Source organism: Heptranchias perlo, chromosome 1 (assembly GCF_035084215.1).
Source record: "Heptranchias perlo isolate sHepPer1 chromosome 1, sHepPer1.hap1, whole genome shotgun sequence".
Taxonomy (NCBI): Eukaryota; Metazoa; Chordata; class Chondrichthyes; order Hexanchiformes; family Hexanchidae; genus Heptranchias; species Heptranchias perlo.
In genome coordinates, this window is record NC_090325.1 from 107,121,670 (window position 1) to 107,139,923 (window position 18,254).

Below are 18,254 nucleotides of genomic sequence, written 5' to 3' on the forward strand. Positions count from 1 at the left end.
GAAATAAAACATTAACACCCTATCGTAAATAACCCTAACGAGACTTCTAAATCCAAATATACATGGAGCTTCTCCTATACAAGCTTTAGACACGCAATAATTTTAAATCATTCCATTGTATATATGAACAACTTCTGTATGCAAACGCACAATGGGCATTGTAGTAGTTATGGTACTGGACTAACAATCCAGGTTGAGAGCTCAAATCCCACCAGTGGAAGTTGTGAAATTGAAGTCAAAAATTCTGCTAATTTGTGCGTTGGTATCAGAAAGCTGCTGGATGCTTGTAAAAACCCAACTGGTTCACTAATGTCATTCAGGGGAGGGAACCTGCCAATCCTATATACAACTAGTCCACATTATTTGGTTGATTCTTAATGGCCTCCGAAGTGGCCAGCAAGCCATTCAGCTGCACAAACAACTGCTTTGGCAGATAGGGATAGGCAATAAGTGCAGCCTTGTCAGAACAGCCCGCATCCCAAGAACAAAAAAATTACAGACTGAAAGTTACAAGTTCTACTTGTGGGATTAATAGCAAGTCAGTTCACCACAAACCCAAAAATCTCAAATTTGGACATGTTTCCAACTTCCTATTGACATGCATTACACTTCAGACTCCAACAACTTGCATTTATATAGCGCCTTTAACGGAGTAAAACATCCCAAGGCACTTCACAAGAGCAAAATTAAACAAATTTTGACACCGAGCCACATAAGGAGATACAAGGATAGGTCAAGGAGGTGGGTTTTAAGGAGCGTCTTAAAGAAGAAGAGAATGATAGAGAGACGGAGAGGTTTAGGGAGGGAATTCTAGCGCTTAGGGCCTAGGCAGCTGAAGGCACGGCCACCAATGGTGGAGCGATTAAAATCAGGGGATGCACAAGAGGCAAGAATTTGATCAGAGATCTCGGAGGGTTGTAGGGCTGGAGGAGGTTACAGAGATAGGGAGGGGCAAGGCCCTGGAGAGATCTGAAAACAAAGATGAGAATTTTAAAATCGAGGCATTTCCGGACTGGGAGCCAATGTAGGTCAGCAAGCACAGGGTGCTAAAGGACTCTGGAGGCTGGGAAAAGGTTGAAGGAAAAGACTGCTTTGTTATTTTGGTCTCAAAACAGTTTAAAGGATCAGAATTTTTATCTGCTAATTTATTGTTGTGCCTGCATAATTTTGTTACACAAATTTGAAAGTTGAATCACAGGTCTGCAGGTGGCGTGTTCTTCTGCCCCTCACAAAGATCAGATGTGCACAATAGCAAACTATATTATTTCTTGTATAATATAGCAGTAAATGGTAGATTGTTTGCCCTGAAGCATGGTACATTCACTCAAGACAAGGGCCTGTTTATAGAAGCTGCTTTTTGTAGCAAGCACAAGTGGAGTATGGCACTGGATGAGCAAAAATTTCCTCCAACTAAATATTGGTAAGACCGAAGCCATTGTCTTCGGTCCCCGCCGCAAACTCCGTTCCCTAGCCACTGACTCCATCCCTCTCTCTGGTGACTATCTAAGGCTGAACCAGACTGTTCACAACCTTGGTGTCCTATTTGACCCTGAGATGAGCTTCCGACCACATATCCGCTCCATCACCAAGACCGCCTACGTCCACCTCTGTAACATGAGAGAACGGGACTTGGTGCGAGGTAGGATACGGGCAGCAGAGTTTTGCATCTCAAGTTTATTGAGGGTGGAAGACGGGAGCCCAGCCAGGACAGCATTGAAATAATTGAGTCCAGAGATAACAAAGACATGGATGAGGGTTTCAGCAGTAGATGAGCTGAGGCAGGGGCAGAGACCGGCGATGTTACAGAGGTGGACGTAGGCAGTCTTGGTGATGGAAAGCTCATCTCAGGGTCAAATAGGACACCAAGGTTGTGAACGGTCTGGTTCAGCCTCAGACAGCTGCCAGGGAGAGGGATGGAGTTGTGGCTAGGGAACGGAGTTTGCGGCGGGGACCAAAAACAATGGCTTCGGTCTTCCCAATATTTAGTTGGAGGAAATTTTTGCTCATCCAGTGCCATACTCCACATGTGCTTGCTATAAAAGGCAGCTTCCATAGGCAGGCCCGTGTCGCCTCCGAACAGATGTCTCGGGGCAAACAATCTACCATTTACTGCTGCTATATTATACAAGAAATAACACAGGTTGCTATTGTGCACATCTGATCTTTGTGAGGGGCAGAAGAACACTCCACCTGCAGACCTGTAATTCAACTCTCAAATTTGTGTAACATAAAATTATGCAGACATAACAATAAATTAGCAGATAAAAATTCTGATCCTTTAAACTGTTTTGAGACCAAAATAACAAAGCAGTTCAGAATTCTTCCAGTCTTTTCCTTCCACCTTTTCCCAGCCTCCAGAGTCCTTTAACTGAGGTTTGGATTAATATAATGCAGTGAGTTTTGATACCACATGCAGCCATATAACGCAGTGAGTTTTTGTCAGCCAATGAGTTGGAGGCGGGGCGGAACGTACAGCAGGGCTTACAGCAAACAGGGTCTATTTAAGCAGAGTCTCTACAAACTACATCAAACAGAACTCATGACCAAAACTAAACACTCTCCCGATAAAAGAAGGAAAATGCAGTGAGTGAAGGATAGTTACACTATAGAAATTAGAGTCCAGCAGTTTTATTTTAAATTCACAAGCTTTCGGAGGCTTCCTCCTTCGTCAGGTGAACGATGTGAAAATGAAATCCTCGAGATGAAATCGCATTTATAATTCACAGAACAATGCTTGGTGAGTACAGACAGTTTTTTCAACTGCCCGTTGCCAAGGCAATCAGTGTGCAGACAGACAGGTGTTACCTGCCAGGTCTCACAGAATATACAAATCACCAAAAAAAAACAACAAACAAAAAAAAGAGATAGAGAGGTAGAAACATAGAAAAGACAGCAACTGACCCGTTATATTAAAAACAGATAACATTTGTTCGCTGGTGGGGTAACGTGTAGCGTGACATGAACCCAAGATCCCGGTTGAGGCCGTCCTCATGGGTGCGGAACTTGGCTATCAATTTCTGCTCGACGATTTTGCGTTGTCGTGTGTCTCGAAGGCCGCCTTGGAGTACGCTTACCCGAAGGTCGGTGGATGAATGTTCATGACTGCTGAAGTGTTCCCCAACTGGGAGGGAACCCTCCTGTTTGGCGATTGTTGCGCGGTGTCCGTTCATCCGTTGTCGCAGCGTCTGCATGGTCTCGCCAATGTACCATGCTCTGGGGCATCCTTTCCTGCAACGTATGAGGTAGACAACGTTGGCCGAGTCACAGGAGTATGAACCATGCACCTGGTGGGTGGTGTCCTCTTGTGTGATGGTGGTATCTGTGTCGATGATCTGGCATGTCTTGCAGAGGTTACCGTGGCAGGGTTGTGTGGTGTCGTGGACGCTGTTCTCTTGAAAGCTAGGTAATTTGCTGCGAACGATGGTCTGTTTGAGGTTGGGTGGCTGTTTAAAGGAGAGTAGTGGAGGTGTGGGGATGGCCATAGCGAGGTGTTTGTCCTCATTGATGACATGTTGAAGGCTGCGGAGAACATGGCGTAGTTTCTCCGCTCCGGGGAAGTACTGGACGACAAAGGGTGCTCTGTTGGTTGCGTCCCGTGTTAGTCTCCTGAGGAGGTCTATGCGATTTTTTGCTGTGGCCCGTCGGAACTGTCGATCAATGAGTCGAGCGTCATATCCCGTTCTTACGAGGGCGTCTTTCAGCGTCTGTAGGTGTCCATCGCGTTCCTCCTCGTCTGAGCAGACCCTGTGTATTCGCAGGGCCTGTCCATAGGGGATGGCCTCTTTGACGTGGTTTGGGTGGAAGCTGGAAAGTGGAGCATCATGAGGTTGTCCGTGGGCTTGCGGTAGAGTGAGGTGCTGAGGTGCCCGTCTTTGATGGAGATTCGTGTGTCCAAGAAAGAAACTGATTCTGAGGAGTAGTCCATGGTGAGCTTGATGGTGGGATGGAACTTGTTGATGTTATCGTGTAGTCTCTTCAGTGATTCCTTGCCGTGGGTCCATAGAAAGAAAATGTCGTCGATATATCTGGTGTATAGTGTTGGTTGGAGGTCTTGTGCAGTGAAGAAGTCCTGCTCGAACTTGTGCATGAAAATGTTGGCGTATTGGGGTGCGAATTTGGTCCCCATGGCTGTTCCGTGTGTTTGGGTAAAGAACTGGTTATCGAAGGTGAAGACATTGTGATCCAGGATGAAGCGGATGAGTTGTAGGATGGCTTCCGGAGATTGGCTGTTGTTGTTGTTGAGTATTGATGCTGTCGCAGCGATGCCGTCATCGTGGGGGATACTGGTGTATAGTGCCGAGACGTCCATCGTGGTGAGAAGTGTTCCTGGTTCAACTGGTCCGTGGGTACTGAGTTTTTGTAGGAAGTCTGTAGTGTCGCGACAGAAGCTGGGGGTTCCCTGTACGATGGGTTTCAGGATGCCCTCGATGTATCCAGAGAGGTTCTCACAGGGTTCCGTTGCCTGATACGATAGGACGTCCGGGTGTGTTGGCTTTGTGTATCTTTGGGAGGCAGTAGAAGTCTCCCACGCGGGGAGTACGTGGGATGAGAGCGCGTAGGATGCTTTGAAGGTCTGGATCGAAGGTCTTGATCAGTTTGTTGAGCTGGTGGGTGTGTTCTTTGGTCGGATCTGCGGGTAACCGTCTGTAGTGTTCCTGGTTGTCCAGTTGTCGGTATGCTTCTTTGCAATAGTCCGTTCTGTTCTGTATGACTATGGCTCCTCCTTTGTCTGCTGGTTTGATGACGATGTTGCGGTTGGTCTTGAGAGCTTTGATGGCGTTGCGTTGTGCTCGGGTGACATTCTGGACTGTCTTCTGAGTGCGGCTGATGAATCTGGCATTGACGCATTTCCTGACAGCTTGAGCATACATGTCCAGCTGAGGGCAGCGACCCTCCGGAGGAGTCCAGTTTGACTCTTTCCTCTTCGGTTGCTGTACCGCGGATCCCTCTGTCTGCTGTTCCGGATCGTCGATTGTCTCATTGGGTTCGCTGCTGAAATCTTGGGGTTTGTGGTAGAATTCCCGGAGCCTCATTCTCCTGATGAATTCCTCTGTGTCCGCCGTGAGACTAGTGGGGTCCATTTTGGTAGTGGGGCAGAAATTGAGCCCTCGGCTGAGAACTTCGATTTCGTCTGGTTGAAGGGTGTGGTCGGACAAATTGACAATAGACTTCCCTGTGGTTGCAACTGTGGTACCAGGGGAAGCTTGGTCGATGCTGGTGGTGATGCCAAGTTTCTCAAGCTTCCTGCTCTTGGTTTTCATGTAGGCAGCGTAGTTCCGTTGCCTCGTCTGTTTGGCGGTATAACGTAGCTGGTCTGCTGTGTCCTGAGTACAGGTTGAGAGTATGGACTCTATCTTGGTTTCGAGGTTGTGGCGTCTGCTGTAGAGTTGGTGTATGAGATGGTTGCGGAGTGTGCGAGAGGTACGGCGGCAGAGTCTCTCAGCGTAATCTGAGTTGTATGTGGACCTGAGTGGGTTCGTGATCTGGAGTCCTTTCGGGATCTTGTCTGCTTTCTTGCAGCTCTGTAAAAACTTGATGTCTGTGTCTAAATGCGCGATCTTCTTGGATATCCTTTCCACTGTGAGCCGGCAGTTTGTGGTGTCGATGGTAGTCATGATGTGGAGATGCCGGTGATGGACTGGGGTTGACAATTGTAAACAATTTTACAACACCAAGTTATAGTCCAGCAGTTTTATTTTAAATTCACAAGCTTTCGGAGGCTTCCTCCTTTGTCAGGTGAACGATGTGAAAATGAAATCCTCGAGATGAAATCGCATTTATAATTCACAGAACAATGCTTGGTGAGTACAGACAGTTTTTTCAACTGCCCGTTGCCAAGGCAATCAGTGTGCAGACAGACAGGTGTTACCTGCCAGGTCTCACAGAATATACAAATCACCAAAAAAAAACAAACAAAAAAAAAAGAGATAGAGAGGTAGAAACATAGAAAAGACAGCAACTGACCCGTTATATTAAAAACAGATAACATTTGTTCGCTGGTGGGGTAACGTGTAGCGTGACATGAACCCAAGATCCCGGTTGAGGCCGTCCTCATGGGTGCGGAACTTGGCTATCAATTTCTGCTCGACGATTTTGCGTTGTCGTGTGTCTCGAAGGCCGCCTTGGAGTACGCTTACCCGAAGGTCGGTGGATGAATGTTCATGACTGCTGAAGTGTTCCCCAACTGGGAGGGAACCCTCCTGTTTGGCGATTGTTGCGCGGTGTCCGTTCATCCGTTGTCGCAGTGTCTGCATGGTCTCGCCAATGTACCATGCTCTGGGGCATCCTTTCCTGCAACCTATGAGGTAGACACCGTTGGCCGAGTCACAGGAGTATGAACCATGCACCTGGTGGGTGGTGTCCTCTCGTGTGATGGTGGTATCTGTGTCGATGATCTGGCATGTCTTGCAGAGGTTACTGTGGCAGGGTTGTGTGGTGTCGTGGACGCTGTTCTCTTGAAAGCTAGGTAATTTGCTGCGAACGATGGTCTGTTTGAGGTTGGGTGGCTGTTTAAAGGCGAGTAGTGGGGGTGTGGGGATGGCCATAGCGAGGTGTTTGTCCTCATTGATGACATGTTGAAGGAATTATGTAGGCAAATTATGTAGGCAAAATCGATCCCAGTCACTTACAGCTGTGCGGTCTTCAGGCATGATTGACAAGAGAATTACCCAATCATCCCCCTTCTGGCCAGGATTTATGGTGTCACTATATGCAGCCTTAATATAAACATGGTCACTAAGCACTATGAAGTTCTGTCCTTTTGCTGTGACTGGTTGATGAATGTGAACTGAAGATGAGCAGCTATCTCAAGGTCTTAATGTCAAAAGTTGCCTTTCATAGCACAGGTATTAATTGAGACAAATTCCTTAACAGGACACCCCTAATGGGATAGCCATTACAGCCAATGTCTCTTTGTTAGTCTGACGAATTAATTGAAGAGTTTTGTCTCAATAAGTGTTTTTGCAAGTAACATAAGAGGGAAGCTCTCTCTCTTGAAGCTGGCACCTATACTCCAGATGGTATCTGTGCATTTGGTTTATCTACAGGTTCTGAAGCCAAATGGAAACTTTAACAGAAACAGTAGCCATGGCTTCAGTTTTAAAAATTCCAGTGTTTTAGCCTTGCTAAAGTTTCACACGAATACAGATCTTATAATTTGAAACAAAATGGATCCCTGTTTTTAAAAGTTGTGAAAAATGTATAATAAAAAGGTATGTTTGAGCAAATAAGCGTAGAAAAAAAACACCACAGTGGTTGGAGTTTAAACATAACAGGAGCATGTATTACTACTCAAGCTTTGGCAGGAAAAAAATATGCAAACAAAATAAATATCCATACTGACTGCAAAAGGTTGGGGTGAGAAGGGATGGAAATACATTTTGTTCCCTTTGTCTAAAGCAAGCATTTGAAAGAATTGCCCAATCTACATAAAATATAATTGTGACAGAATTACATACCTGATAGTCCTCTATCTGTTTGTTTTGAGAATTAACTGCACTGGCCCGGGTCAAATCCACAAAAAGCTCTGCCACATTAAGTGCATTAACTTCAGCTAAAGGAGAAGAAGCTGGTGCATGGAACAGGGTCCTCAAAGTAGGCAGGAAAGCTTCCTGAAAACATTCTTGATTTCTCCTACGGGAGACAGATTTTGCACAATATTAAACTTCAGTTTTATTTCATTTTGTTGATCAACACTTGCTTTCTCAATCTTTATTACTTTCATCGGGGTTTCTGTTGGAAAGTAACCTAATAAAAAAAAAAGTACTTTCAATCTTATTGCTGGTTATGCTAGAGCAGACATCAACTTACACAAGGAGGCCTAAGTTAATACACTTAAAACTGCAAACTTTCTTAATCAAGTGTTTATGACATTTTCAATTATATCAAAAATTAATGTACAACAAAGCCCTGATAAGATTTCAGAATGGAGCTCCAGATACAGAATGACCTTCAAATTTCTAAATATTCTGCATTTAACATCTAACCCAAAAATAAAATGATTATTTTAAATATCTAATGCAAGAAATTCAAATTCAATACTGTAATGCCATTGATCAATTTGATATTGTTCTTTACAGGACTACCCCACAAACTCTAGTCATCTCCCTATCAATGACATTGCATTGCTTTACATTTTACCTCATCAGCAAAATCTCAGCATTCATTTTTATTGAACTTCTAAAAGTTTAAAAGAACACTTAAAAACTTGTTTTTACTTGCAGCTAAAGTACAAACCTGTTAGTAAATGCATACAGAGGGAAGAAAACCCCTAGGCAATGTCGAAGGTAGGTGTCCTCTTCAGTCAAAGGATTGTACCATAACAAAATAAGCCGAGTAAGAAGTTTGGGGCTAGAAAGTCTTCCTGAAAAAAGCATTTTAGCAAGGCCTTCAGCAGCTACAGTCCTGAGGTCCGTTAACTAAAAACGGAAAAGTAATTTTTATTACCATATGCATTGAGCGGGAGGCGGAGAGGGAGGAGCGGGAGGCAACGGAGGAGCAGGAGGCAACAGGTGGCGAGGGAGGAGAGCGGGCTCTTGTCCTTTCACCACCCTCTTGGGGGAAGCAGGTGATGGGAATGAGGTGTTAGCAGAAGCTGAGTGAGTAGTTCAAAGGTGAACGGTAGTGGGAAAATAAATGCTTAGGGAGCACAATGGGTGCAAGTGGGTGGAGAAAGCACCAGTGCTTGAGGAACTGGATGAAAAGGACAAAGCTAAGAGCCACATTTTCCTTGTAACCCACACCCCAAATGCAGCCATTGGTATCTCCTTTCCCGACCACCCAGAACCTCCCACTTGAAAGCAAAGAGGAAACAAAAGACAGCCGTACTTCCATCTGTATATCCTCCCCATCACAAAGTCCGCCTACTTCCACCTCCATAACATTGCCTGCTTACGTCTCTTTGTCGGCACATCTGTTTCTGAAACCCTCATCCATGTCTCTGTCGCCTCCAGACTCAACTATTTCAGTGCTCTCCCGGCAGGCCTCCCATCCTCCACTCTCCATAAATTTCAGCACAACGCTGCTGCCCATATTTTATCCCATACCAAGTCTCACTCACCTATCGCACCATCCTTGCTGACCTACATTGTCTCCCAGTCCCCCAACGCCTCCAATTTAAAAATTCTCAACCTCACGTTTTAAATCCCTGTCTTTGTAGCAATCGCAAGACCTACAACTCCCACCCCGAAAACTCCGCTCCTCCGACTCCCCTCTCTTCATTCCACCATTGGTGGCCATGCCTTCAGCCACCTAGGCCCCATGCTCTGCAATTCCCTGCCTAAGCCCTTCTGCCTCTCCACCTCCCTCTTCTTCTTTAAGAAAAATGTCAACAGGAAGTGGTGCAGGCAAGAACTGCACGCAGAAGTTTTATATATTACATAGATACACACGTATAATATGCATATTAAAAAAATTCGCTCCACCATGATCGGTGCCACCCCTGCTGCCATGATCAGGCCCTCCCAACCCAATTACCAGACCCAGATGCCCCCAAATGCACTTCCAGGAGCCACTGATAATTCATACCTCACTGTCCAAGTATCCCAAGAGCAGTGTAAGGATACTGTTGACTGTGTCAATTTCCACAGCAGGGTCTTCTGATTCTTCAATTTCACTCTCCAATTCCTCGTTTTGTACTTCTTGGGATTTATGGTGACTGGGTTTGAAAGCCTCAATCCCAAATACCTGCAGAATGTCAAATACTGTCTGCAATGCACTGATTCTCACCTTGGCCTCATCAAGTTGAGCAATCTATAATACAAAAGGAAGCTATATTGGTGTTTGCTCAGATAATTGCAGATGATATTTTTAAATTAAAATTTGTGCATCTATCATGACCATTGTCCAGGTCATGATCAGAGTTTCAATTTTCTTCTTCCTGATTGGTTGTGTCTGCTTCTCTCTTTTCTAATTTGTTATTCACTAAAGTAGAAAATATATTATGCAAAACATATCTCTCCAATCTCAGTGAGAAAAACAGACAGACAGAGCAACAGGGAAAAGCATGAATGATAGGAAAGAGACAGACAGACAGAGACAAAGAGCCAATCACAAGATACAAAGAATTAACAGCACAGAAACAGGCCATTCAGCCCAACTGGTCTATGCCAGTGTTTACACTCCACACGAGCCTCCTCCCACCTTATTTCATCTAAACCTATTAGCATAACCTTCTATTCCTTTCTCTCTCGTACTTATCTAGCCTCCCCTTAAATACATCTATGTTATTTGCCTCAACTACTCCATGTGGTAGCGAGTTCCACATTCTAACCACTCTCTGGGTAAAGAAGTTTCTCCTGAATTCCCTATTGGATTTATTAGTGACTATCTTATATTTATGATCCTTAGTTTTGGACTCCCCCACAATTGGAAACATCTTCTCTATGTCTACCCTATCAAACTCCTTCATAATTTTAATGACCTCTATTAGATCACCCTATGGCCTTCTCTTCTCTAGAGAAAAGAGCCCCAGCCTGTTCAGTCATTCCTGATAGTTATAACCTCTCAGTTCTAGTATTACACTTATAAATCTTTTTTGCACCTTATCCATTGCCTCTATAACCATTTTATTATATGGAGACCAGAACTGTGCACAGTACTCCAAGTGTGGTCTAACCAAGATACCAACTTCAATGTTTGCAGAAATCTCATATGTTTACAATCCAGCACTGCCAGACCCAGGTCCCTTCTGTGCTGTCAGGCCAGTGCTCTCTCTTCCCCTCACTGCTGACACACACCAGGGGCATGATTTTAGCTTGGAGCCAGGAACCCAGCGCATCTGTAGATATTTGCGTGGGGAATCAGGAAGCCAAATAAATGCATGGCAATCTGCAATCGTAACTCAATTGAAGGTAAGTATTTGTGCTTCCAGTTCCGGTTCCCCCATGCACCAGGCTGCCAGATTGATAGGCTGGCTGCTTGACAGGAGGGAAAGATACATCTGCCACATCCCATAGCATTGGGCCACCAGGTTCAAACAGAGAAGGAAACTTTTGATCATCGCATTGCCTTATATGTTTGAATTCTGAGAGGAGTGCATCACATACCCATAACAGTATTACCTGAACAATTCTACAACTCTATTTACAGTACTCCGACGTACAGATACGTGGTCCACCACGAGCCTCAAACTCCAAGGAAGCCATGCCCCGTTTTACAACCACCAGTACTCTCGTGCAGAACTTAACTTTCTTTTTGTAAGCCAAAATGCTTCTCCCCAACTACCAACCCTGTTACCCACACTCCAAATCTCAACATAGAGCCAAACGTTATCCTAAACCTCACTGCTGGCCACCATTTTTCTCCCAGACCTGCCTCCACCACAAATACAGCCTAACTTCCTCCACAGCCTGTGTGCAACATCCAGGAGATCCACAGTGTGCATGCATATTTATTTTTAATTAAAGTCCTTTCCAATATTAAAATAGAACATATAATGATACAGTACTCAATGACACAATACTGTCCTGTCCACCCACACCACATTAGGTCAAATTCAGGAAATCACAAGCAGGGGAACTGAAGTGAACGATTTACTCAGTTATAGACCAGTCCACTAATTACCTGAAATAACAGTGGCAGTTGCTGAATTGCAAGATCTTTGTTGTGCAATGCACATGAACCCAAACACAAGACCGCCATGTTTCTTACTGCAGGATTAACATGTGCAATGCTTGGTAGTATCTAAAATTGGGAAAACACGTTCATTAGAAAGGAGAAAATGTATTTGTGAAAGTGTAATCTCTCCAGTTTTACTAAATAATAGCTGTACTATGCAAAGTATCTACACATACTTATTAAAAGGAATATACTCCTGGGACTCAAAAGTACATTAGCAACATCAAATACTAATAACACTGCATCCCCTCCCCCCAATATAAATCAGAACTTTAACATGCCCCTTCCTGTCAACCAATATTTGACCCCCTGCTGCACGGAGCTCTTTTGGTTCCACGGCACATGACCACTAAAGAGCAAATGTGGGGATACGCTCCCTTTCCTGGCACCAATGAGAGTTGACATTTTTGGAAGATGAGGCCTACGGAGGGATGCCAGGAAGTAAGACTGCATGAAAGATGCCCCGTGTCCACCAGCCATCTCACACAACTACAGAGAGGTGAGAATAGCTCTGATACAGCTGCGACAACAGACCATGATGGTATAACTAACATGTGAATGTCTGACTAGTCATTATGTTGAATGGGGTTTCAGAAGCAACATCTAAAGAACCATCCTGGTGGGCCTGTCATCGCAGTAGTTCATGCTTTACGTGCTAGTTCATGAAAGGAGGCATGCCAGGGTGATCAAAAGCCAACATTGGCTGCAGCTAAGAAGCAATCAGGATATCAACAATCATTTCTACAAACCCTGGCACACCTGAACGAACAAAAGATCTTGTATTTATACATCTTCCAAGTCCTCAGGATGTCCCAAAGCACTTCAAAGATAATGAATTACTTTTGAAATACAGTCACTGTTTTTTTGTAGGCAAACACAGCAAACAATTTGCACACAGCAAGGTCCTACAAACAACAATAGAGATGAATGACCAGTTGATCTGGTTTTTGTCATTGTGTTGGTCAAGAGACAAATGTTAACCAGGGCAACGAGAAAACTCCCAGCTCTTCTTCAAAAGAAAAAACAAACTTGCATTTATTTAGCCTTTCATGGCAACCAATGAGCCAGGGCTGACATTCAAAAAGTGCCATGGGATCTTTTACATTCACCTGAACAGGCGTCAGTTTAACATCTCATCCAACGTGCAGCACTCTCAGCACTGCAATGAAGAGTCAGTCTAGATTATGTGTTCAAGTCCTGGAGTGGGACCTTCTGATTCAAGAGGTGAGAGAGGCAAGCCTATCTCGCAACAAACATCGGGATCCATCTTTTCACTGTCTGGACCAGCAGACACAGATGCCAAGCTGTGTAAACTCTTGCATAGAAACCTGTGGTTTACATGCAGCAGATGGCTTCTCTGATCCCAATGGAAGTTAGATTTTGTTCCCCCTATAGTGTTGCCTATATGATCTGTAGGAAGGTGATCTTGATCTTTATCTTTACACACAAGAAAGTAGTCAGTGCTCTGAAGTTCAGAATCTGTCAAAAACTTACCATGCTTTGGGGAATTTAAAAGTAATGGAGCAAAACTCTGAATTTTCCTGGCCTGATGGATTATTTACTATAACCCCAGTAAATGAAAATTTCTTTAGGTCATTACTAAATAAGTACCTTGTCCATGTATTGTCACACTATTCCAAGAAAATTATTTCTCTCAATTTTGGAGGGGCCTCACAATATAGGATGAAACTCAGAAGAGGGAAAGTGAATGGATAGATCAAATATAACTACTTCACACAGAGGGTAATAAATTGGTGCAAATGGGTTGCCCAGGGAGGTGATCCAAGCTGATTACATCAGCCATTTTAAAGAGGAGTTGGACATGCATTTAGTGAGAAAATCAATTGAGGGAAAGGAGTAGCAAACTGTGTATTCTGTTTTTGAACTCTGGGGCCATCCAGAGGGACCAAAATAGTCTTTTGCATTCCTGTGCATTTCTATGTTCCTTAACAGTACTGCATCTGTGCAGCCAATGAAATCTGATGCCAGTTTGAAACTGTACAGAATTCTCAGTTGCCAGGCATAGGCTCACTAATACATTTTTGTGCAAACTTCTTGGAGAATTCCTTTAAAAAAGACTGAGACTCAGAATTGTAAAAAGTTAGTCAAGCCAACATAGCAAAAATCACAGTCATAGAATTGTAGCACACATATAGCAGAACGGTGAATGTTACTGATGGAGGTGGCAAGCAAAAAGGAATTTTTAAAATTATTATTATTGGTTCATGGGATGTGGGTGTCGCTGGCAAGGCCAGCATTTATTGCCCATCCCCAATTGCCCTCGAGAAGGTGGTGGTAAGCCACCTTCTTGAACCGCTGCAGTCCGTGTGGTGAAGGTTCTCCCACAGTGCTGTTAGGAAGGGAGTTCCAGGATTTTGAGCCAGCGACAATGAAGGAACGGCAATATATTTCCAAGTCGGGATGGTGAGAGACTTGGAGGGGAACATGCAGGTGGTGTTGTTCCCATGTGCCTGCTGCTCTTGTCCTTCTAGGTGGTAGAGGTCGCAGGTTTGGGAGGTGCTGTCGAAGAAGCCTTGGAGAGTTGCTGCAGTGCATCCTGTGGATGGTACACACAGCAGCCACTGTGCGCCGGTGGTGAAGGAAGTGAATGTTTAGGGTGGTGAATGGGGTGCCAATCAAGCGGGCTGCTTTGTCGATGATGGTGTCGAGCTTCTTGAGTGTTGTTGGAGATGCACTCATCCAGGCAAGTGGAGAGTATTCCATCACACTCCTGACTTGTGCCTTGTAGATGGTGGAAAGGCTTTGCGGAGTCAGGAGGTGTGTCACTCGCCGCAGAATACCCAGCCTCTGACCAGCTCTTGCAGCCACATTATTTATATGGCTGGTCCAGTTAAGTTTCTGGTCAATGGTGACCCCCAGGATGTTGATTGTGGGGGATTCGGCGATGGTAATGCCGTTGAATGTCAAGGAGGGGGGTGGGGGGGGGGGGTTAGACTCTCTCTTGTTGGAGACGGTCATTGCCTGGCACTTGTCTGGCGCAAATGTTACTTGCCACTCATCAACCCAAGCCTGGATGTTGTCCAGGTCTTGCTGCATGCGGGCTCGGACTGCTTCATTATTTGAGGGGTTGCGAATGGAACTGAACACTGTGCAATCATCAGCGAACATCCCCATTTCTGACCTTATGATGGAGGGAAGATCACTGAAGAAGCAGCTGAAGATGGTTGGGCCTAGGACACTGCCCTGAGGAACTCCTGCAGCAATGTCCTGGGGCTGAGATGATCGGCTTCCAACAACCACTACCATCTTCCTTTGTGCTAGGTACGACTCCAGCCACTGGAGAGTTTTCCCCCTGATTCCCATTGACTTCAATTTTACTAGGGCTCCTTGGTGCCACACTCGGTCAAATGCTGCCTTGATGTCGATGGCAGTCACTCTCACCTCACCTCTGGAATTCAGCTCTTTTGTCCATGTTTGGACCAAGGCTGTAATGAGGTCTGGAGCCGAGTGGTCCTGGTGGAACCCAAACTGAGCATCGGTGAGCAGGTTATTGGTGAGTAAGTGCCGCTTGATAGCGCCTTCCATCACTTTGCTGATGATTGAGAGTAGACTGATGGGGCGGTAATTGGCCGGATTGGATTTGTCCTTTTTGTGGACAGGACATACCTGGGCAATTTTCCACATTGTCGGGTAGATGCCAGTGTTGTAGCTGTACTGGAACAGCCAGGCTAGAGGCGCAGCTAGTTCTGGAGCACAAGTCTTCAGCACTACAGCCGGGATGTTGTCGGGGCCCCATGGCCTTTGCTGTATCCAGTGCACTCAGCCGTTTCTTGATATCACGTGGAGTGAATCGCATTGGCTGAAGACTGGCTTCTGTGATGATGGGGCTATCGGGAGGAGGCCGAGATGGATCATCCACTCGGCACTTCTGGCTGAAGATGGTTGCAAACGCTTCAGCCTTGTCTTTTGCACTCATGTGCTGGACTCCGCCATCATTGAGGATGGGGATGTTTACAGAGCCTCCTCCCCCCGTTAGTTGTTTAAACTGTCCACCACCATTCACGACTGGATGTGGCAGAACTGCAGAGCTTTGATCTGATCCGTTGGTTGTGGAATCGCTTAGCTCTATATATAGCATGTTGCTTCCACTGTTTAGCATGCATGTAGTCCTGAGTTGTAGCTTCACCAGGTTGGCACCTCATTTTTAGGTACGCCTAGTGCTGCTCCTGGCATGCTCTTCTATACTCCTCATTGAGCCAGGGTTGATCCCCTAGCTTGTTGGTAATGGTAGAGTGAGGAATCTGCCGGGCCATGAGGTTACAGATTGTGCTGGAATACAATTCTGCTGCTGCTGATGGCAAGCAAAAAGGAATGCAGACTTTAAAGTCTAGGCAGCTCAGTCCCATTGACTGGAGGTTTCTTGTTTGAACTTTCTGGTTTGGAAAGAGCAGTTTTTTAGCATTGTTGAATAAATCCCAAATCAGAATACCAAGATCTGTTAGTATCAGTGACTTGAAATATATATAAATTAATGGGAACACGGATTTAAACTTTGCATGTGCTCCCCCTCCCCCAGTCTCCATGGACTATACAACGTGGTCCACAAAGACGAAAATGGTTGGGTCCCCCTGACATAGAGAACAAAATGCAGTCAAAATCTCAACTATTTCTCTTACATAGACATAGGCTTATAAGCTAGGTTACAAGAAAGAAACCAAATAGTAAATATGAAGGCCATACCAAAGCCTCTGTGATTCCATTCAGAGTTGGACCCATTCCCTTTGTAATAGCCATCTGTTTGAAAAGCTCATAGCACATGATCAGACACTTCAACATGGTTTCAGGATCATCCTTTTTATAATGAGAGAAAATGCAAGTGAAAATATATTATTTAATGAAAAGTCAAAAAGATAAGCATCATATGGATAACAAACCAACCTTTCAATTTTGATGTGAAGCTGTCACTGGATTAAATATTAATAAACTTATTCACCTCCACTGACCATGTATTTATTAAATGTATGTAATACATCTTAGTTTAGCTGGATGAACACAACTTTTTTTTTTATAAGGCATTCATTATGAGAAACTATTTTTTGGCTCTATTAAAGAAATATACAGAATTTTTTTTCAATGATCATAAAGCAGCTTTTACAGAACTTGACAATGTAGATGATCAGAAGATATTCATCTATGAAATTTGGTTTTGAAACTAGCCTGGCTGATGGGATGAAAGTCTCTTCTGTCTGCTTACTGCAAGAGTGAAAAAAGCTTGGGTGTGATTCCACAAAACAAAAATTGCTCACAATGCAGCATTAACTGGTAGTTTCTTTTATAATGACTATTAAAAATAGCTGATGCAGAAACTGGAAAATTCAGTACAATGACAGGGGGGAGGGAATATTTTAATGTTGGGGCACAGTAGTTGCTTTACTCTCTACATGACCAATGCTACATCTGACCAAGGAACGCTTAACACAAGGCACCAAAGTGCAAAAGTGTTTCATTCTGAGCCGACATGACCGCAAACTTGATGAGCAATTTTTTTCAGTTAACAAACTACTTTTTAAAAAAACTGAATTTAAATATGATGCAGAAATTCATTCCCCCCCCCACTTCCTCCTCCCCCACCCCCACGAAAAAAAGTTGGGGGAGCACATTAAAAGAGACAGAGGGAACTTTATTATAATTAGAAGGAATTCATTTCACTAAATGTCAATAATTATAAGCGCACTGTATACAGTTATTTATACCTGCTCAACTAGCATAGAGATGACTATCGTTAATTACTAAAGTTTTTTTTTCTCTTAACAAAAAAAATTACCTTTTCAATGCGAACTTCTTTGAATTCTGTTTGTTCAGCTGCCTTTATCATCTCAGATTTGCAATTTTCTAATTCTTCAGTTTTTTGCTTCAGCTCTGCAGCACGAGTAAAGTCCTGGCAAGCTACACTCTCCGCCAGTGCTTGCTTTGCTTCAATAAGTTGAACTTTGATATCGGCAAGCTACAAAATGAAAAAGCAGAAAGGAAAACGATTGTATGCAACACAGTAATGTTCCAGTATTCACATTACTGTAGTGAAAGCTATTCAGTACTTTTCTTGCCAAAATAATGCTTCAACTAGTCTGTTTTGTAAGCACCTCCTTAGTCCTCAATTCCAATGTGCTGAAATTGCAATGGCATCCAAAGAGGCCCTAATAATTATTATATTGGCTTTAATCGCTGATTTTTCCTTAACAAGCAAACCTATAATGTGAAAAGCAGATGAGGTTAAAATATTGCATTGTAAACATTAGCAGAGAAATACATTTAGAAGCACGTTTGATTATACAGAATTTACTCAGAATATAGAACCATAGAAGTTTATAGCACAGGAGGCCACTGTTCAGCCCATCATGTCTGTGATGGCTCTTTGCAATCCAAAACTAATCCCATTGCTTTGTTCTCTTCCCATAACCCTGTATTTCCTCTACTTGAAATCTTTATCCTCTTTTCTCTTAAAAGACACAATGGTCTCTGCCTCAATCACTCCCGTATTTTTTTTTTCCGAGGATTTCATTTCGTTCACCTGAGGAAGGAGGAAGCCTCCGAAAGCTTGTGAATTTAAAATAAAATTGCTGGACTATAACTTGGTGTTGTAAAATTGTTTACAATTGTCAACCCCAGTCCATCACCGG

The 18,254-nt window shown here is 44.1% G+C and overlaps 1 protein-coding gene across 1 annotated transcript in view; it reads right to left on the reverse strand.

Moving 5' to 3' along the window:
• Window positions 1-18,254, reverse strand: part of ncapg (non-SMC condensin I complex, subunit G) — an 87,052-nt gene that overhangs the window by 38,033 nt on the left and 30,765 nt on the right. Inside the window, exons 12-17 of the mRNA XM_067989348.1 lie at window positions 17,402-17,581; window positions 16,318-16,428; window positions 11,563-11,682; window positions 9,526-9,750; window positions 8,236-8,417; window positions 7,458-7,632 (exon numbers count right to left, since the gene is read on the reverse strand). Of these exons, the coding sequence (XP_067845449.1) occupies window positions 7,458-7,632; window positions 8,236-8,417; window positions 9,526-9,750; window positions 11,563-11,682; window positions 16,318-16,428; window positions 17,402-17,581 (993 nt within the window). The remainder of the gene's footprint in view (window positions 1-7,457; window positions 7,633-8,235; window positions 8,418-9,525; window positions 9,751-11,562; window positions 11,683-16,317; window positions 16,429-17,401; window positions 17,582-18,254) is intronic.